Source organism: Oxyura jamaicensis, chromosome 7 (assembly GCF_011077185.1).
Source record: "Oxyura jamaicensis isolate SHBP4307 breed ruddy duck chromosome 7, BPBGC_Ojam_1.0, whole genome shotgun sequence".
NCBI lineage: Eukaryota > Metazoa > Chordata > Aves > Anseriformes > Anatidae > Oxyura > Oxyura jamaicensis.
Window position 1 is genome coordinate 22842825 of NC_048899.1, and position 21384 is coordinate 22864208.

At 37.2% G+C, this 21384-nt stretch overlaps 1 protein-coding gene across 9 annotated transcripts in view; it reads left to right on the plus strand.

Moving 5' to 3' along the window:
* The window catches only part of ITGB6 (integrin subunit beta 6), a 54131-nt gene that overhangs the window by 13177 nt on the left and 19570 nt on the right, over positions 1–21384 (plus strand). For 5 of the 9 annotated variants that reach the window (XR_004752462.1, XR_004752463.1, XM_035331952.1 and 2 more), the window contains exons 2-10: positions 7917–7981; positions 8434–8510; positions 9306–9385; positions 11469–11673; positions 12598–12844; positions 13691–13856; positions 14404–14565; positions 15291–15386; positions 20326–20415. Coding sequence is in view for 7 of the 9 variants with exons in the window: in XM_035331952.1 (XP_035187843.1) it covers positions 8450–8510; positions 9306–9385; positions 11469–11673; positions 12598–12844; positions 13691–13856; positions 14404–14565; positions 15291–15386; positions 20326–20415 (1107 nt within the window). In the remaining 2 variants the exon portion in view is untranslated. Of the gene's footprint in view, positions 1–7916; positions 7982–8138; positions 8351–8433; positions 8511–9305; positions 9386–11468; positions 11674–12597; positions 12845–13690; positions 13857–14403; positions 14566–15290; positions 15387–20325; positions 20416–21384 lie in introns of those variants that run through there. The other 4 variants (XM_035331950.1, XM_035331946.1, XM_035331948.1 and 1 more) reach the window with 4 other exon arrangements.

The window sequence follows — 21384 nt, forward strand, 5'->3', positions numbered from 1 at the left end:
TGCTGCTCAAATAAGAAAAATATCCATCCCATTACATAGGCAGCGTGGGGGAACTTGAGAGCTGGAGGCATGGGATTGAATTTAATAGCACAAATTGAGGTGGAAATGATTTCTGTTATAAACTGCAGATTATCAAGCGGACAGGAGAAAGACCATAATATCTTGATCAGTCATAGAAGGATGCTCACAGAGCTGGGATGGAGCCATGGAAAAGGCAAAAATGATCCTCCTTAGATACGATGCAGGCGGCTGAGGAAGGAATACTACGTACAGGCTCCAGCGAAGGAGGCATTGGTCAGAGCTCTTCTGGAGTGCTGTGAACAGTCTGTCACCCATAATTAGGAAAGAGCATTGAAAGAAATGCAGAGAAGTAGTACTACACAAACCAAAGAATGAGCGATATACAATTGCTGTCTATAAATACATCAAGGGGAGGGGAACGAAGGGCAGGGCAAATACTGGGAAAGGAAAGAAGTTATTTAAGTTACCAGACAATGTTGTCACTAATACAAATGGATATAAATTAGTTAGTCCATCTAGGCTTGAGTTTAGAAGGTCTCCAGCGATGAGAAGAGTAAAGTCGCTGAAACAGTCTTCTAGTGAGAGTAACAGGAACAAAGCACTGTGACTGCAGGTGTCCCAGTAAAATGGAGCTTATTTGCTTGTGAGTTGGATGATGCAGAATTCACCTTGTTCTTGCATATACCACAAAGGTGAGTAGAGCCACTTTGTATTTGCCTATCTGCCAGTAAGATAAACTGTCTGAGCAGTCTTGTGACAGATTTTTATAAGTTCATGAACACAGCTGTATAAGGTGCAAGGACACGTATTTGGTATCTATGAGATCCTTCACGGTGTTGAACTGTTGAAATATCTGTGAATCTGTTGGTTCACAGAGAAAACATGACTGTATGGCCTTCTGGGACCCATTGTCATGCTGCAAAATATTATGAATGACAAATGAAAAAAAAAAAAAAAAAAAAAAAGGCTTTAAGTTATGGTAATTCTGGTCTTACTAGTTGTCCAGCCAAAATAAGGCGATGTTGTTGTATGTCAGAGGTAAGCATAAGGTATCAGTCAATCAAATATTATTAATAGGCTTTACATCATTAATTGTTTTGAACTCTTAGAAAGCCCTGTCAGGGAAACTCTGCTCTGCCTCATTCCTATTATATTACTCAGCCAAGATAATTGAAACTGATTTAGTTGGTTTTATTTTTACTTAGAGATGTTTCATTTGCATGTTCTTGGTCCTGCATGGTTTTTGTTTAGGTATATAATATCAACAGTTCTTACCAGTTCTTTAAGAAGAATTGCAGAAATACTACTCTTTCTGTAAAAGGTCAGTCTCCCAATATCCCTGTTTACATATCAATGTACCCTGCTGGTTTAAATTTCCTCCCTACACATGCTCATAGCAATAAAACAAGATTTGCAAAATACAGGAATAATTTATGTCAACAAAGATATTGGAAACAGTTCTGACATTTCAGAATCATGTTAGCTGAGCTTATAACAAAGACTGGAAATAATCTTCTGTTTACTGTGGTAGATGAGAGAGGAATTAAAAAAAAAACAAACTGTTAACAAAAAAAAATGGAACCCAAATATAACATAAATGACCAAATCATTTAACAAAGATGTGTGTTTTGACAGATTCTTAAAAATGTTGCCAGGCAAAATATTGTCAAAAGGTCACAGGGGAGTTAGTACCGACCACTTTTATGCCTGCAGGTTTTAAAGTAATACCTACTCCAGAATAGCAGGATAGCCATAAGATGGCAGCACGTTGCACAAAGAGCTCCTGAAACCCTAAATCTGTTCTTTCCCCAGAAGGAGACTGGGCCCTGTGACAGGAGGGGTGGACTGAATTCTGCGTGTCTGTAAATAGAAACCATACCGTCAGTGTTCAGAATAACTTGAAAGCTTCATAAATCTAGCTGGTTTCAGTCAGCGTCCTGGCCCACTTTCTCAGTTATTAGCAGCTGCTTGGAAGCTGAAGTAAACATGCTTATCTATTTTGGCTACTCTAGATTAACATTATTCAAACCCTATGTTTGAGCAAAGCCCTGGAGTTCCGTACCCCTAAGTATAGCAAGGGCAGCTATAACAAATAGAGGTCTATTTTCTCTGTGTAAGACCGGAGTGGAAAAGGTACTTTTTACAAGTGATTTAGTCCCAGCCTCATCGTTTAGAATTTACATCTGGATAAATCAGGCCTGCATACATCATGCTTACACATTCCTTTCAGCTTTTTCAAAAGCAAGGCATTGTCACCTAGCTCATTTTGCTTATTCATCACATTTCATGCTATACAGCTGCAACATGTGTGTCACAGGGCTGCCTTTGGCCCTTTTGTAAGAGAGAAAGTAGGTAGAGTTTGCACTCAGCAGTAATCTGAATGGAGGAAGCTGCCGAAAGCTCCCAGTTGAAGGGCAGAGACCAGACGTCTTGTGGAATTAAGCACTGTGGGGTTAATGCTCAGAGCAGTTCCAGCCACCAGCCCAGAGCTGAGGTGCTTCCTCTGGGGTCCCACCACCTCACTCTTATAGGGCAAGGAGGTGTACAGTGCAACTGTGAAAATCAAACAAACTTAGGCCAGATTCAATAGGCTGTGTGGCATCCCTGGCATGTTTTGAGTGCTGTGGGCTGGCTGACAGTCCTGGTTGGAAACCACGTGATTTTTCCACTGGTTCCACCTGAATCCCGGTGCAGTTAGGAGATTTGATTATTTGGCTTTGAGTGTGAAAGTTTATTCAAATCTGAAAATCAAACAGACCTTTCAGAGTGCTCAACCATGCAAAGGAAATTGAGGACAAAGGTTTGCTCACGCCCTCAGCTGAAACCAGCTGGGTCAGAGCTGTGGGTGAGGTGAACATGGGTTGAAAACACCCTGGGTTGTCTGCCGGCTGTTCACTGCACAGTTGGTGAGCAATTCATCCTTCTTCCTCCTCTTCCTCTCTGTTTGTTCAGAGGTAGGTTGTTGACTTGGCTCTGCCTTCATCTAGCAGCAGCGTGCTGCGCCGGAAACAAGAGGAGACCAGAGCATGAATCATGACCTGAGTCATGGATCTGCAACACCCCACTTTGTTCAGGGCCGGAGGGAAAAAATTCCTTTCCTACGTGTGGCCATTCAGCTCATGCAACCCTCTGGAAGGAGCTGCAGACTCTGTTCATCTCCTAAAACTGCTCTCCACCATCTGTATAGCAGTGCTTGCAAACAAAACACGAAGAGAGTTATGAGAAGCCTTCGTCTTATCACACACTTGCCCACACTTAACCTACACAGCAGTGTTTTGGTGCGAGTCCCGTACACGTCCCAACAGGGGCAGCTCAGCCACTGCACAGTCACGTCTTCACGTACTACAGGCTCTGTGTCATTTATACAGGACCCGAATGCCTACAGCAGTTTCTCTGGACTGAGGCTGTTTTCTGTTTTGAGCAATACCCTTGTCGCATGGTGCTGTTTAACAAAGAATGATAGCAAATAGTATCAAACAACATTAATATGCATAAATCCAAATACATTTATTTATTTTGCACAGTGATTTGGTAGGTGATACTGTTGTTTTCTTAAAAAAAAATAAAATATTCAAGTTTAGAGAAAAAATGTAAAATTACCAATTAGTTGCATTCACCATCATTAAATTTGATGAATTTCCCCATGAAACACAATTGTTCATTAGGGATTGTTGTTTCCTCTTTAAATGTTTTTGCCAGATCTCCCCAAAGTATTGCCAGCAAAGGTGGGGGCAGGACAGTCCTTCTAGTATTGTTGCCATATTTGCATGCAGTCTGTGCTGGATTGACTTGTTCACAGGATATTCCCATTGCTAGGTGGCTACTCAAATCACCTCTGTTTCCTTAGAGCTCAGTCTAAGCTTGGAAACATTTTTTCAGGCTTCCTTGCCTAGCTAATTGACAGTCATCCTCTGAAACATCTGTTGTAGTTGTTCTTCGGAACTAGGGCTGTCAGGCTGCTGAGGGATACATTTTTGGGAAGATTTTTTTTCTAAAAGTGCCTTCCATTTCTGCTGGCCCAAGAGTCAGGAACCACTTGACTGTGCAGCTACAGAACAGCTTCATCTTTTTAAGATTTTTTTTTCTCACTTCTCGGTAATATTTGCATATTCTTCAGTTGCCATCTTTCTGGTCATAAGGTTTGCCCTAAATTTTGATCTCTGTCTCACTGCTTCTATTCCCACAGGGCTGGGCAGATGAGGGGCAGAAAGAAATGTTTTCTGAAGGGCAGGAGACACTTCCCCCACCTTTATGAATACTCACAGAACCTTTTCAGCATGTGGGACACAGACTTCGAATTCCTCAGTGTTTTTCCAGGCTTTCAGATTGAGTGTGTATGAGAAGAGCATTGAGAATTAAGAGTTGGGTTGTGTGTGAAGCTGAGAGATCACTTACAAGAATTTCTCCTCCATGTGAATAGCTCTCCAGCTTCTAATTCAGACATTTTCCTTGCTCCAATGAGCTTGGAACATAATGATCTTTTATATTGACTGCTAGGCTTTTACTGGAGCTAACGTGCCGCCTCTTCCAGGCTTTGTCTAGCACGGGAGGAACTAATTGTTGATTGCTGTTGAACTGGTCTTCCTGGATGTGTAATTATGTTATATCAGTTCACCCTGTATGCAGGAGAGGCTGGTATTTTTTCTAAAATTAAGTAATTTTTAGATTTGAATGAGCCAATGATGAGGCATGCCTTTGTATGCAAACACTTCCCATTCTGGAACTTTTACAGACCCAATCACCATGACTTTTGGATTCAGCTAAATGTGCCAGAAAAGCCATACATTTGTAGAGGAAAAAAAAGCCTTATTAATGAAATGCTACCTGAGGCTAATATTTTTGTTTTATTTCTTATCCCCTGTCCACATCATTAGCTTTTTTTTTTTAAAAAAATATATATATATATATATATATATATATATATATTTTTTTTTTTTTTTCCCCTGTATTCTCTATATTCAATGTTGGCTACTCACCAATGAATTTGTTAAAGATTGGTTGGATGACCATCATATCTTTCTGTGCTATCTTTCAAGTATTGTAAGTGCCAGGTATGGGGAAAAAATGCAGTAAAGATTTTATCCTGTACAAATTTTATTACCTTTTAGAGAAGGACAAATGTGCATTGTTCAGTGCTGCCCATACCAAAAGATAAACAGCTGTATTCTGCTGGGATGTGTCATTGTAAAACCATAACCCTGATTTAAGCAAGACCAAAATTTGCTCCAAAATGAACGTGCAGTGGCTGATAAAAACAGTAATAACTGCATTATCTGTACTATAAACTACCATTTGTTATACCTCATTGGGCTGATGCCTCTAGTTTGAGTTAACAGAACAAGGCTGTCTTATAAACCTTTTTAAAGAAAGGGGAATCTTGCTGTCAGATCAAGCAGTGCCAGGACCTCAGAGGTCATCCTCCCCACATCAGCATGGCTATTCCAGATCGTGCTCTTCCAGTGTCTGTGAGAGCTAAAGCCAGTAAAACAGCACATTCATAAGACAAACTTCCTCGTCAACTTATCTTTAGATATCACATAAGATGTTTAGTGACATTGCAAAACAAATCTACTGTATCAGCATCCTCCCTAGGTTTTCTTGCCTTGCCCAAGATCCACTCTTTGTAGATGCTATCTCCCTTCCCGGACCTCTCTTATCACCCTGTGCCCCTATCGCTGAGATTGTCAGTCACACTCCATCCAGTCCTGTGATCTTCTCACTGTGGGTGCTTTTAAAAGTCAAAACTAACCTTGGTTCTTCTCTCTGTATATTTTCCTTTGTGTTTTTTGTGGTTGTTTTACTGTTGTCTATTCTTCCCCTGCTCTACAATCTGGGGAGGTCTGTTCTTAATAAATTGGAGGAACTTAGTTATTTTACTCAAGGCAAGACTGAACTCAGAGTTGGCAGCCATCCTATTCAGAGGCAGGCACTTAGCCTCCAGTCACGCTGTCCTTGCCAAGACCTATATAGAATATTACCACACAAACAAATGGAGAACTGATGCTATCAAACCGAATCTGTGAGTTTTATGTAGGTTGTATTATTCTTTCTGCACTAAAAAAGTTTGATATCTTGAATCTAAAAATAAGCCTTTACTGACTGCCAGCTCTTCGGCTGCCTGGTCCTTAACCTGGGAGACTTCTGATGTCTTTTGGTGGCTGAAGGACTGTCATCAAGTCCTTTGAGTGCAGGCTTTGAGGTGTTGTTATATTACCAGGGGCTAGTGAGAGCTGCAAAATGAACTTGTACATTGAAAGGGCAAGCACTAGTTTTTGGAGTTCTGCAAGGCTGTAGGCATAGCAACAGTAGTATAGGACGTACACACAAATGTAAACTAAAGACAGGGAAATAAAATGTGTTGGATGGCTCTTAGAGAAGGATTTTTTTTCTTTGTAAGAGCAAACATTTTCAGTCAACTCCACTTCATTTTGACCTTGTGTAGTTACATTGTCCTCATAGACCTGTGTCTTCACCGGCTAAGGGAACATAATCTAATTGGTGCTTTTTTCATGCCACAAGAAATTGTTGTAGGTGAACACATGGCTCACAAAGGATACTCTAAGGAATAGAAAGAAGTTGAAGGAGACTTAAGAATTTACTGTTGTAAATAGAAATGTTAGGATGTGGTTCCACAAGAGTTAGCTGGGCTAAATTCAAATGATCATGCTGCCACCTTCCCTGTCAGCTCTGCCTGCCTTTCCTGCTCCCTCTCCTGAGCCAGTGCTCACACTGGGCTGGGCAGTGACACAGTTCAGGGGACCCACCCAGGGGAAGATTAGCCCCCCAGCCTTCCCCACGGAAGGTGCTTGGCTTTTAATTGGATCAGGCTGAATCAGCTCACTGCTTGTTTGGACATCAGTACTGGTAAGAGCAAGGGGTGTGAGCAGGGCAAAGGTAGGCTTGACGTAATCCAGTTTGAGCTGCTATGAAAATACCCATAGATTGTGTAAATACTAGTAAAATCGGATGTGCCTGGGAATATTTCAAGGCACTAGAATGAGATTCTCTGTGCTATTAAACTGTTAAAATGCTCCCTGGCATGAATTTGACCTCTTCCAATTAACACTCCCTGCAAACAATTTCTGGGCACATTTTGGTTGCTAGAATGGTCCCAATAGGCAATTTGCGAGCATAAACTCAGGTCTTTCTGTGCCAGTTGGCCTCAATGCCCAGGAATGTTTCCAGGCATGTTGAGCTTACTAGTATAGACCTATCCCTACTGTCACATCCTGCCCCAAAATTGCAGCTACCACCAGGTTTGAAAAGGGAGGTCTGAACCTGACAGTTCTCATGGTGAGAGCAGCCTAGTTTTTTTTACAGGCTAGCTCCACAGCTTCAGTAGGATTCTGACTGTGGAAAAAATGATATATTTTTTTTAGGGTAGATCAACAACACAACTGATGAAATTTTAGTTTTATGCTGCAGTGTGTAGAGTCAGTTACAAACTCTTAAGATAAGAGAGGACTTGTCCTGAACAAATTATTTTCAAAACAAACAATAGCAAAGCATAAAAGATGAGAAGAGATGAAATCTAGAAATAGGAAATTTTATTTCCTTTAATAATGCAATAATGCTGTAAGAAAGGCACATTTTGCCTTCATTCCGAGGGGCGGGGGGAGGCAAAAACTTATGTTGTTGTATCCGTGCTGTACTGCCATAGAATATTTAGCCACTTACTAAACAGAATTGAAGCTGGAGTGATTTTTTTTTTTTTTTTCAAGTCGGTTGCAAACCTGGGAATACAATTATTCCTTCCTCTACATATTAAAAATTTCACAATTGCAGCATTTCCTTTCCAGTTTGCAATGTTAATAAAATAAATGTACTCTGTATCTTGAATTACCAAAGCCAGGTCCTCAATTATAACAATTGATTGCTTTTTGTTTTTTTCGCAGTTGCCTTTACAAGTTTCCCTCCACACCAGGGAATCTGAAAAAATGGGATTTTTACATCTCTCCAGGTACATTCACTTAGTAATCAAACGACCTGTCTGCCTAACACACTCTCTCAGGGAATAATTAAAGCAGTTATTTTAGAGGAGCATTTTAGAGTTCCTGTACACGCCAAAAACGCTCGCTTGGATGGCTTGCTCTAGGACCCAGAGTGCCAGCAATTGACAGAAGTCTTCACCTGAATGAATTTTCCTTCTGATTGTATACCTTATAAGGAGTACAGGAAAACAAGGAAGTGATAACCATGTTCAGGTTACTTTTATGCAAAGCTTGCCGTCTTTACCTGCCCAGGTAGCTGTTGTTTTTATTTTCATTCATGTTCTACCCTGATAGGTTTGAAGATTCCTTGCAGTCCAGTGTAGGTGATTTCTTAAAACGTACACTTTGGGAATGTATGGATTTTATGATGTTCTGTCTTTTCACAGACAATAAATAACGTTAATATTTTTTTGTCACACAGCCAGCACTGAAAACGAATGGGGATTGAATTGCTTTGCCTCCTTTTCTTATTTCTGCAAAGAAATAACAATGTTCAAGGTAAGGCTCTGGGGCAGTGGGATCCATTTCTAAACCCTTTTTTCCTTTGTTTCTTGCTTTAAGTTGATACTAAATAGCTTTCTGTCTTCTGTATTTAATCACTCCTTTCTCTTGGACGATTGGTGTTTTTTTTTTTTTTTTGACATACCGCTGTAGGGCAACCCTGTGAATTCATGTAAGATTTATGTGGTCATTACATAGCAGATCATGTAAAAGAGACAGGCATTTGAGCAACTGTGGTTATACTAATCAATGTCTGAACTGAGAAACTTAATACTGTGTATGTGACTCAATGTTTCAACAGTACTTGCACAATAAATTAAAATAATATCATGTATCTGCAGATGTTGGTGAAGCAATTTTAACTATATACAGTGAACATACATAATTTTGTGGTTTTGGTATCTCTGGTTTTGTGGGCAATGTCGTACATGCCCTATACCAGAAGCAAATATGAAGTTTTATCAAGTGCCCTCGATCAAACAAGTAGCATGTTCTCAGTGAATGGACATCTATAAAGCGTGCAAAAGTATGTATGTTAATTGTCAGTAATTGTATTGTTTTTCCAGAGTTAATATAATAAGTTAATTAATAAGTTAATATAATAAGTTAATTAATTAATAAGTTAATATTCTACCAGTAGAAACATCTTTATGAAATAACTTTATCAGTAATCCTAAATATGGCTAAATGTGTGTATTTTTCACTTCCCACATTCTCTAACTAGCCAGATTCATCATAAACTGAATGATTAACATTATTAACAATCTTTTGTCTTCTTTGATTTAAATTTAGGGACCTGTTCTCAGGAAAGCTCAGTGACTTGTGAAGATTGTGTGCTTTCTGGACCACACTGCGCTTGGTGTTTCCAAGAGGTAGATGATACAAAAAAATTCAAAGTAAAACTTGAAATGTTTGTAGTAGGTCTGAGTGATGAAGTATTGACTTAATTGGGTTAGCCTGTGGTTTTGTAATGCATGCACTGCTTAGTGAAGCCCTTCTGAGGATCAAAAGTGGAATTCAAATATAGACTTTAAGCTGTATTATTCTTTTTTATTTTTTTTAAACTTCCCCAGCTTAGTGCTTTTAGAGGGGCTCAGGTCACCAGCCCCAGGGCTGACTCACCCAGCGCACTTAAGGATGAAGCATCAAGTGCCAGACCAAAATACATTATATCATCATATACCAATTCAGGCAGTATAAACAGAAGGTGCTTCAGTAAGTCAGTTTGCATATAGAAATGATCAATCTTATTATCAAAATTAGTGTTTGCAAAATAGTTAGCTATCACAATTAAAAACTTGCCAGAAATAACAGAGAAATAAAATCAGTACTATTCATGGTAGTTTCTGATTTACACTTTTGTTGCTATTGCTAAGCAGCAAAATGATATATAGGATGGTGCTAATGTGCTGCTACATGAAGTATCTGAAAAACATCAGAAAGTACCTTTTTTAAAAAAAGAAGTGTGCTAAAAATAATTTATCAATTTGCATATAATGTTACCATGGGGGGGGGGGGGGGGAATAATATATTTTAAAATATTTTTTCAGTAGTTTTTATTTGTACTTTAAAACTTGGAATTTTACATGATCTCTATGTGTGCTGTAATCCAGAAGCAATTGGTGAGAGTCTTCTCCAGGCAAAGACATCAGACTTGGTCTGAAGCACAATAAACTGCTGTTCCCACCAGGTGTCTCCGTGTTGCTTCCACAAAAATACACAAGATCTTTGACAATTTTCATCCATGAAGGATTAAATTTTGGTTGGAAAGGAGAGGTCAAGTTCTGTTTTTAATGAGTTTAAAGTAAAATTGTTTTGCTTTGGATAGGGAGTTTCTCAGTTGCTGAATTCAGAGGGTATTTGTGGTGTAATGGCCAAACCCAAGATTGCTTGCCCAAACCTGTGAGAAAAGAATGGTGCCATGCTATGGGCCTGTGACCTTCAACCAGGTGTTGCGCATTTTAGTGCCAGTTCTGCCAGGCGTTTCCCAGGTTTAGACCGAAAAGAGTGGTTTCTAGTTCAGGAGGCAGCTGACTCATTCTGCGTATCTAAATGCTAGATATAACTCTAGGAAATGCTAATAAGGCACAGAAGTCTCTTTGTAAAACTAACCATTAACTTCACTGCTACATGGGGATAATACCCACCTTGCAGCAGCGTTGTGGAGAAGAATGCATAACAAGTGCTTTGAAATGAGGAAAAAAAATAAACTGCAAGATATCCGAGTGATATTGATAGGTTTGTGGTTCCCTCTGTGGGGGGCAAGGTCAAGGAGGGCGCTGAGCCAGATGTGAGTAGACAGACGTGAGCACAGCGAGAGCCCAATGAGAGCTGGAGAGCAAGGCGAGCTATGGTGCTTGCTGGGCACCAGTCAGGGTAATGAGGACATTCCACCTGCTTCAGAGAATGAGTAAAATGAGTGTTGAGGAGAAAGAGTAGGTCAGAAGGAAACAAAGTGATCAGTGAACTCTAGGCACCTTACCTCTAGTAACTCAGAAAATGTGTAGTTTATTATTTGCTTTTGTGTTATCAAATATTCCGCTAGCAGTTCAAACACTGTTTAGGAATTTGTGGCATAGCCCTGTAAGTGATTTCCTTGGGGAAAAAAAAAAAAAAAAAAAAGCTCACAGGGGCTTTGTGTTCCCATTCCCAGTGCTGAGAGAAGCCAAATGTAAGTGGCACAATTCCCATTCCCCAACAATAGAGCAGTTTCTTCCAGGACACCAGACTGGTGTAAGTTACATTAATTATACACCTGTGCGACATGACCCATGAAGGGCAAATTTAGCTTTCTATGCCACCTAGTTCTCTTTCTGCACTAGTCTGCACTTATTGTATAACTTGCACCTTTTGTTCCTGGTCCCCCTGCACTGGATTGACCTTTTGTCAGCCAGGTGCTGGTGGCCAGTCAGTAAATACATTTAACTCATCCATTCCTTTTCCTGTTTGCTTTAGAATTACACAGACTCAGCTGGAATTCATGGGAGGTGTGATACCCCAGAAAACCTTTTATCAAAAGGATGCCAGTTGAATTTCATTGAATTTCCCATTTCAGAAGTGGAAATTCATAGAAACAAGCCACTAACTATATCGACCCAGAAGAACAATTCTGATGTCATGCAGATTTCTCCTCAAAAATTAACTCTCAAACTGCGACCAGGTAAATCACTCAGTTCATAAATACAGGATTTATTTTTTTCTGGTGATGTGATATTCTGAGATACTGTGATATACTCAGACTGAATGGTGTAAAAAAATCTTGATAAAAGACAAAATACCTGTGTTGAGTCCAAAATTATGTGTTGTTTGACTCATCAGATGAAATCTATGTTTGGTTGAATTCAAATAACCTTTGGAAGTGCTGGGTATATCATAAAAGTAAGGATTTAATTTTCAGTTCTTCTATTCTCTTGCAATTAAGGTGGCTTTGAGAGAATGGAAAACCCCATACCTCTCCAGCCCTGTTTTTGTTGCCTCTCCCTCTGCAGGTCTGGCAAATAGCATATCTCAAAAATTGTGAGGATTTACAAGGTACTAGCAACATTTATGGAAGTACTCCAGACCTACTCTGGGGTCCTTGAGATGTGAATTTTTCATGGAGAAAACTTAGAATAAAGAAACATAAGAAACATCCAGTTAGGTCATGCTATACAATTAAGATTGCATGTTGCAATTGTGTTGCAATTGAGAATAAAACCTGGTGTACGCTCTGTTTTTCTTTGGTTTTCTAACATACACGGCATGTTCCATAAGTCCTACCTTCAGTTTTGATTAGCTTCCTATCTGAATTTTTCTGCATACTGCCCAAAAGATGTTCTTATATTTTATATTACAGCAATCAGTTGTAGTCCATGGCTACGGCCTTACTAAAGAACAGTTTAGAAAAAACACTAGAACAACTTTAATTTTTCGGACAATCAATTTGAGATTTTTATTGCCAGGGAATTATTTTCTTAATTGTACGGATGATTTCAAATGCTAAATAATTTTCAATATATGTATAAGTTTATGAACTAACTGACATTGTTCTTAACTTCTACTTAAAAGTACTAAGATGTATCCCATTTTCCCATGACCTTCACAGGACATGAAGAAACAATACAGATCAAGGTTCGCCAAAGTGAAGATTATCCAATTGATCTCTATTACCTCATGGATCTATCAGCTTCCATGGATGATGATTTGAATACAATAAAAGAGTTAGGGTCAACTCTTTCCAAAGAAATGTCAAAGCTGACAAGCAACTTCAGGCTGGGTTTTGGATCTTTTGTTGAAAAACCAGTTTCACCATTTATCAAAACTACAGCTGAAGAAATAAACAACCCTTGCAGGTAGGCAGGGAAAGTACCTGCATCTGTTTGCATGCCACCATTAAGTCATAATATTAATCTTGAGGGTAAAATCCAATTTAACAGTCTCACTGGAATCTCTTCTCTATTCTAGTAGTAACTGAGTCAGTTTGGGAAACAAGATTTGATTCTTTTAGTTTCATACTCTGAAACTGTTGCATCTTATGTTATATAAAGAGAGGAATTTGGATTAGCAAATAATTGATTAGCAAACAGGTAGTCTATATGTATATATATATACACACACATATATAAAAGATTTTTATGACACTGCTATCCTAAACGGATTCACGCTCATACCCAACACAGAATAGCAGTTTCATTCATTTACCCATCAACATTGTTTTCCTGTTTTTGTTTTGTGTGTTTTCCCTTGAGGCCTAGAAGTATCCTTTAAACCTGTGCTGCTCCAGTCTTTTCTTAATCTACAAGGAGGAGAAGATGGCTCTCCAGCCTTCGCTGCTCTGCAGTCTGAAGCAGGAATGGAGAAGCCTAATGGTATTTTCTAAATGTCATTAAGGGACTACAGATCCTAAGTGCTTCTGAGTATGAAAACAAAATGTGTCAGGGAGCACAGCAAGGACTGCATATTAACTGGCTAAATTACTCTGCTTTAGGTGGCATTTCCTGTGCTTTATACAGGCTTGTGTACAACCCAACTAACTGAGTGTAACTGTGCTCTGTGATTCTCTTATGTTTTTCACTGGACTTATCTCAGACACAGAAGAGAGATGCATAACTAAAAAGTAATCCAGCCAGGCCTGCAAAGTAGCCATTGTAGTGATTTTCTCTCTGCGTCATCCATAAACTGTCTCATTTCTTATGCAGAAGTGTACCATATGAGTGCTTACCCACCTTTGGATATAAACATGTTTTGTCACTAACAAATGATGCTGAAAGATTCAATGAAATTGTGAAAAGACAGAGAATCTCTGCTAATATAGATACTCCAGAGGGAGGATTTGATGCAATTATGCAGGCAGCTGTTTGCAAGGTAATTGAAAATTGTAGGTATGATATTAGTTATTCTGTATGTTTCCACTTCCACTATTGTGTGGTTATATATCAAATAAGCAGATCATTATTTTTCAAGATTTTTTTAATGCAGTCCAAGAGCCTCATTAGGTTTGTGTGAAAATACTTTTGGCTGTATCAAGTTAAACATGCATATTGCAATATTTTAGTATTTCTTTTTAATTGCCAGGGATAATTATTAGGTCTGTTTTCTTGATTGTTTTTTCTTTAAATATTTTTGATTAACTATGTTTAGAGTAGTAAGCAGATTGAATTGGACATGGCCAGCACATTTAATAAACATGAGAATGGGAATACAAAATGTTAGCCAAAGACAATAGAATGAACACCAACATCTCTTTCAAGATAATGACACTCAGTCTTACAACAGATGATGTTATGTGTTTGATACACCTTTTAAGATGTTTCCCTTCATTTGCTTTGAGATGCCATTCTCTAAATCTTTTGATGCTTTTCTATTTGTGAGTATAATACAGCCTGCTAAATTAATGTATTTTAAATGACAGGAAAAAATTGGATGGAGGAATGATTCTCTGCATTTGCTGGTGTTTGTGAGTGATGCTGATTCCCACTTCGGTATGGACAGTAAGCTGGCAGGGATTGTTATTCCTAATGATGGAAACTGTCATTTGGACCACAATAATGAATATTCCATGTCAACTGTTCTGGTAATTTGCTATGAACTTTGTATAACTCTTGCATTCTGTAAAAGTTAAAGATAAATTTAAATAAGCAAATTTAAAAGCTAGTGAAAGTATACCTTTACCAATGAAGTTTGTAAAAGTTGTGGAATCCAGACATTTACCATTAGCTATTTTATTAGTAGTGGCAAATTTTTGTAAAAAGAGAACAATTTGTTTGTATGGAATTATGATAGATTGTAACTGTGAGAGAAAAAAAGCATATATCTTATTCCTGATAACCTGGAAAACATGTGGAACAGGACTGACTTGTATTTCCTCATACAGGGAATTTTGTCATACTCATTAATCTTGTTCCCTGTAGGGGTGTGAATTCAGGAGGAGTTCAGAAAGCTTTAGGACACTGTTCATGTAGGAAAATTTCCCAGGTTAAGATGCAATTACCGAAACTAGTACAAATTCCAATTTCCTTTGGCACAGTGTTGTTATTCAGACTGTATCACAGATGCTACTGAACCCAGTGTCCCAGTGTGGAGGTCAACACTGTACTTTTCTCAAAGGAGCTTTCTTAAAATCAAGGCAAGGAAATTACATACACTTTTCTTTTGTATACATCTACTGCCCAACTATAGTTTATTTTATGCTGATAATATAGTATTAATTATATTCGGTTGACTGTTTTATGGGAGATAATTAGCAACTGGACATACGTGAAAAATGCATTGATGTGACTCTCTTCTGTTTGTTTTCAGGAGTATCCCACAATTGGACAATTAATTGACAAACTTGTGCAAAACAATGTTTTATTAATTTTTGCAGTAACAAATGAACAAGTTCACATATATGAGGTGAGGAAACTAAAATGTTCAGTTTTTAGTATTTGCTTTAAGGTTCACTGTTTTTCATAGCTAATATAATAACTTCAGTATTGAGGATACAATTCTGCAAGGTATTTATGTAATAAAAATATCTAGGAAAATATGTAGCGGAGTCATAGAAAGGCTCTTTTACTTGGAAAATGCTTCTTCACATACTGATTTTGAAGTTCTTATGTAACTTTCAGATTGGATTTCAAGTTGAATCACTCTGCAATTCTTAAGTCAATAGGCAAGGACTATCAAACTAAGCATTTCTAAACTATTCAGTGTAATCAGTATGATTAACCTTCTGTATTTTGTGAGGCTAGGTAAGGACAGTTGAGACTGTTAATCCTTTTATAAAACAAGAATACATTCTGAAAATGAGCATCTTCATGTTCAACTCTGAAATAATTCTTTTTTTTCAGCTGACCTGATAGTTTTATTTATTTTTCTTTCAGTACACACCAGTACTGTTTTCTGTTTCTGTTTTCCTATTTTCTGTCCTCGAGAAGACCCTCAGTGCTTCTGTGATTGGTTCCAGTTGTAGAGTTGTCTTGAATAAGGATAATACTCCAGGGGTTGGACAAAAGTTATAAGAGTGAGATCTTTCACAAACCGATTCTCAGATTATAACCTTAACAATGGAGGAAGCACTCTTCATCTTGGAGGATTTTTTTAAAACATATTGAATTTTGTGCTGAAGAGTGAAAATTCAAATCAATAATAGTAGAAGGCAATTATTTCCAAATTTAGTGGGATTCTACAATCATAGCATAGCATAGTTAAAATTTGTGCATTAAGAAACTTTTGCTAAATCTTATTGTTCAACCATTTCTTAATAGGGGCCCAATTTATGACAAGTGAAATATTTGCACTAATTTCAATAGGTGCTGAACAACTAAGGGCTGTTTTAGAAGGTAGTTTGGAAATATCTTTGATTTACAGAGCCTTATTTTGTCTAAAGAAACTTTTATTTTACTGATGGCATTATATTTTCCCTTGGAAATTGCTGGTGGTCACCCTCAGAGTTGGCCAACAGTGTTCTTATCAGGGGTTTTCTATTTCAGTATCCCTGTGTCAGTGTTATACCAGTATCAGTTATCAAGTGGCACCCTTTGTTCACTAGGAACACTAAACGAAGATTTATACCTTACAAAAAAATGCAAGTCATTGTTAAAGCAACTGTAGAATTTTTTTGTTCTTGTTACTTTCTTTCTTAGAAAAGAAAAAAGCTACTATCTATCTCCTATTTTGTAGGGTATATAGGAATCCCATTGAATATATTCTATCTGCTACTTTCATCTTTTCAGTACTGCTTTCTGTCACTTAATTGGATTTCTGTAGTTGTTATGCACTGCTTTCTATTCTGTAGATGTAAAAAATCCAACAAAGCAAATACAAAAATCAAGTCTCACGGTGCCTTTTTTTTTTTTTTTTTTTTTAAAAAAAAAAAAGTATACTTTCAAGGTTGTATGTAGGACATGCACACAGCACTCTAGTGTCATGTTTTCATCTGCATGATTCAAATTTATAAATGTAAACATGCAGTCATCTGTGCTTAAGAGTGCAAAAAGAATAAAGCAAGGCAATAAGATCTATTCTTGTGTTAAGGGCAGTGTTCACATGGCCTGGAAAAGCTGGGATAGGAGACTAAACTGGCACTTGGGTGTCACCATTAAACCCCTCTTGGTTTTTTCTTGTTTGTTTGTTTGTTTGTTTGTTTAAAAAAAACTTAGTGATGGAGATTCTGCAGTTTCCCATATTCTCCCATATTAAAAAACAACAACACCCAAGCTTAATTATCATTTGAGGTAGAAAGCTTCTTCCCAGATATTTTATCTAAAATCTACTTGAACTCAGCATCTAATTATACCAGACCCAAAATTGACTGCTCTTATTTATAATTCAGTTATTGGGGACAAATGTGCATTAAAATGACTGCAAGGACTTAGAAAACATCTTTTTAAATAGACTTGATAGATTCCAGTAGTCTTAAGTGCAGTGTTCATACTGGCAAATATATATTTTATATTTCTAGCCCTGTGTAATCTCCAACAGTTTAGCCCAAAATAATTTGGTCGTTTAATATTCTTGATCCTCTTCAACTGAATTTTCAGTTTATTCACTTACATGTGTACATGTTACCTAACACAAAAATATTATGGATTGCATGAGCACAATATATATAACCCTGTAATACAGCTGGTTTTAATTTTGATCCTCCCATATGACCATACAGAAACTTCCCTTAAAAGAGGGGGAAGTTTTAGGTCTGATGCTCTCCCTGTCAAGTTTTTCATGTTTTGCCTGATCACAAGAACTTTAAAAGCAGTCATGTGGAAACATTTGTAAACCCACTCAAAATTAAATGCAAGAGAGTGGAGGAAGGTCCTTACACTGAGCCCCGATCATTTGAGATTTTATTTATAAAAAAAGATTTAAAAAACAAAATGTATATTCCTTTAAAATATATTCACGTCTAATGTTTTGTATCATTAGTTTCAACAGAATCTTACCAAAGAAGCAGGGAATATACTTATTTTTTTAAAAAAACTATTCACTTAGAAAGTATCTCTGAATATTGCAATTACAATAATACTTTGATGGACTTTAAATCCTATTTTGGTATGAAACAAAAGACTAGTCTTCAAGGTTTTATCGAGTAATTATTATTATTGTTGATATTATTTGTTTTCAAGCAGAATTCTTTAAAAATTATTCAAACTAGTTGAGTGAAAAGATTCTCTCTTTAATCCTAAATAAGAACTCTGCTGAAAAAAGCAGAAATTACTCTTTTTTGAAAAAATATTTATTTTTATATCACGTGAGAATACAGCTTGAAAATTGATTTATTTCAGATTGTATTTCAGTGCTTAAAATTGAATTAAAAATATTAGTCTCCAAACTTATTCAGAATTTCAAATGGTTTGTGTTTTTTTTTTTAAAATAAATTTGGTATGACACTTTATGCTGAAAATCCTTCTGTCATTTACACTGCTAAAAGTTAAACATAGCCCAACTGAACTAAAACATACAATTCTCAAATTGCATTAACATGAATGAGGAAATCTCTAGAAAAAGGCAGTTCATCTTTTGATGAATATTTGCTTAAAGACTAATTTCAATGGCATCCTTTGGGTAGTTTTTGGTGGTAGTGCTCCATAAGCATCAGTATGCCTCACCCTGTTAATGGTTGATAGAAATTATGCTAAAAAGTAGGGTTTAGCCAATGAGCTGGAGGTTCACACTTAGACTGGGAATGCACCATCATCTTTGTGTATTAGAATGCAGCGAATTTTTCTTCAAAGAGGAGATAAAGTCTTCAGAACAGGATATCCCCACTGTTTGGTTTGCATGCCACAGATTAAAGGATGCTAGACTTTAAATTCCAAGTCTATTGTCTTTTTTTATAATCAGCTCATGGATGGTCCACATTTACAAAATGGAGACTTTCAGTATTCTCAGAATCCTTGAGAGAGCACTACTCACAAGAGGAGGCAAGAATGCAAAGTCACCAGCTGTAACATAAAATGTAGTTAATCCCACTGATTTACAATAGCACTTCAGAAATCTAACGAATGATAGGTATTCCATACATAATGTATAAAGTAATCACAGTGCTTTTGGAGATGTGAAGTATAGGGGAAAATAAGAGTATCAAATTATCCATGTTTATTAATAGTTATCTGGATTCTTTAAAATTAAAATAACAGCATTGATATTATGATAAATTACAGATGGAAATGAATGCTACAATGTGTGTTTTTAATTATGACCATTTACAATTCTCAAAAGGCATAGGTACAAATAAGAGAAATTTGCGTAGTTAACAATCAGGTAAGATAAATTTTAATGAAGCATATTTAAATTGTATCTGCTAGATGTCATTATAGTGTCACAAAACAATTTAAGGAAAAAAAAAAAAAAAAGAAAAAGAAAACTTACCACTGAAATAAATTCTTAAATTGGCACTATATTATTAACATAAAGTCAACATAAAATCAGTCATAGCCCCTGATCACTGGAAAATGTGGGTGGTGTTACAGCAATCAGAAACCAGCAGCAGTTTTTTAAGGGCCTTTGTTTGAAGTTCTTGTAACCCTTAGTTGAAACTTCTTAACGTTTGTGCGTTCGCTAACAAGATTTCAAGATTCTCAGTTGCTTGCAAGGACAAAAAAAAGTGACTGCTGTCATTGAATGTAGGGTTCAGGACTCAAATGTTACAGCAACAGTTGAGAAGCCGAATCTCTTTTTTTGTTTATTTTTTGGTTTTGTTTTTAAAGAAAAAACAAAACTCCCCTGGCTTGTGCCAGGGGAGTTTTAGGTTGGATGTTAGGAAGAACTTCTTTACCGAAAGGGTTGTTAGACACTGGAACGGGCTGCCCAGGGAAGTGGCGGAGTCACCATCCCTGGAGGTCTTTAAAAGACGTTTAGATGTAGAGCTTAGGGATATGGTTTAGTGGGGACTGTTAGTGTTAGGTCAGAGGTTGGACTTGATGATCTTGAGGTCTCTTCCAACCTAGAAAATTCTGTGATTCTGTGAAAATCACACTGGTTGACAGGTTGACAGGGTGACTGGTTGACAGAACTGTTCTATCAACAGTTGAGAATTTAAAATTTAGATTTTTTCATTCTAAATTTAAGAAGTATAGCTAGAAAATACTACAGCATCAAACTCCCAAGCACATTTAGCGCTTCCTGTCCCACTAATTGTCAGTGAAGCTAGCGCTCATCAATAGGATTTTTGCTAATATTACAAGTGTGTTATTGAGTCAGCAAGAGTCCTTGAAAATGTGACTATTATTTATTTCAGTTGCCTCCAAGGTATTTCATTCTTTTTCAGATGGTAGCTCCTTGTCACCTACTTTATCATCTAGTCTATTTTATGTTTTTATTATTATTATTATTATTTTTTTCATGTTTTCAGAACTATGCAAAGCTTATTCCTGGAGCTACTGTTGGACGACTGCAGAAGGATTCTGGAAATATTCTTCAGCTGATAATTGCTGCATATCAGGTAAAGTGTTTATAATGTGTTTTCTTCCTGCATGTCTGTATTTTCAAAGTCAGATTGCAATTTGGTAAATACAAGCGTCTTTGATTTTTTTTTTTAATTATTCTTCACTGATTACAAGAACATAATTTTTTGTGCTTAGTTGTTGATCTTTCCTGCAAAGGTTTTGTTCACTCCGAGGATTAAGTAAGCACAGAAACAGTAGTTTTACTTGTAAAACTTTAACTCATTACACTCTACTGAAATGCTTAGTTAACCAAATTAAATTTTGACTTTCTAAGCTACAGAGTGAATGCTTTGGCAATGTTCACACTGTAGATTAGAAAGTCAAAATTACCATTTATAAATTGTTGTTAAAAATCAGGATTTAGGTCCCCAGCAGTAAGACACCACCACTGGTCATGCAATTCACTATTAACTTCTGTTAACTGTGAGCTATCGAACTGTCACCAGGCAAAGCAAATGGGACACTATATGTAACTAGCACTTGCTTTTGCTATGCAGTGCACTATGGAGAGTGACTGAGAGGTGGTAGCAGGTACATGGCATAGGCAGCTTTGTAGCAGTGCTTTGCTAAAAAGCTTCTTTTATAGGTTTATCCTGGATTCTGCATGCTTTAGTTGGGTTTATTTCCAAAGTATGTTAAATCTCCATTAACCAGTGATATCACAATCACTTGAGGTTGAGTGTTCTGTTACTTAGAACTATATCCATATAGTTCATGGTTTTCCAAACAGAATTCCCATAAATTTCTGTCACTCCTTACTTGTGCTGGAATGCTAAACTCACATTAGTATGTCATCTGTCTTTCCTTTCTCATAGTCCTCTATTTCATGCTTACTCTAAAGTCTTCTTTAATATAGGAATTCAGGTCATCCAGTTCAATACTTCTGCAGGGACACAGTTCCCTTCCTACTGTAACTCTCTCTGGAGTGTAGATCCAATAGTTCTGCATGAACATGTGGTAGAAAA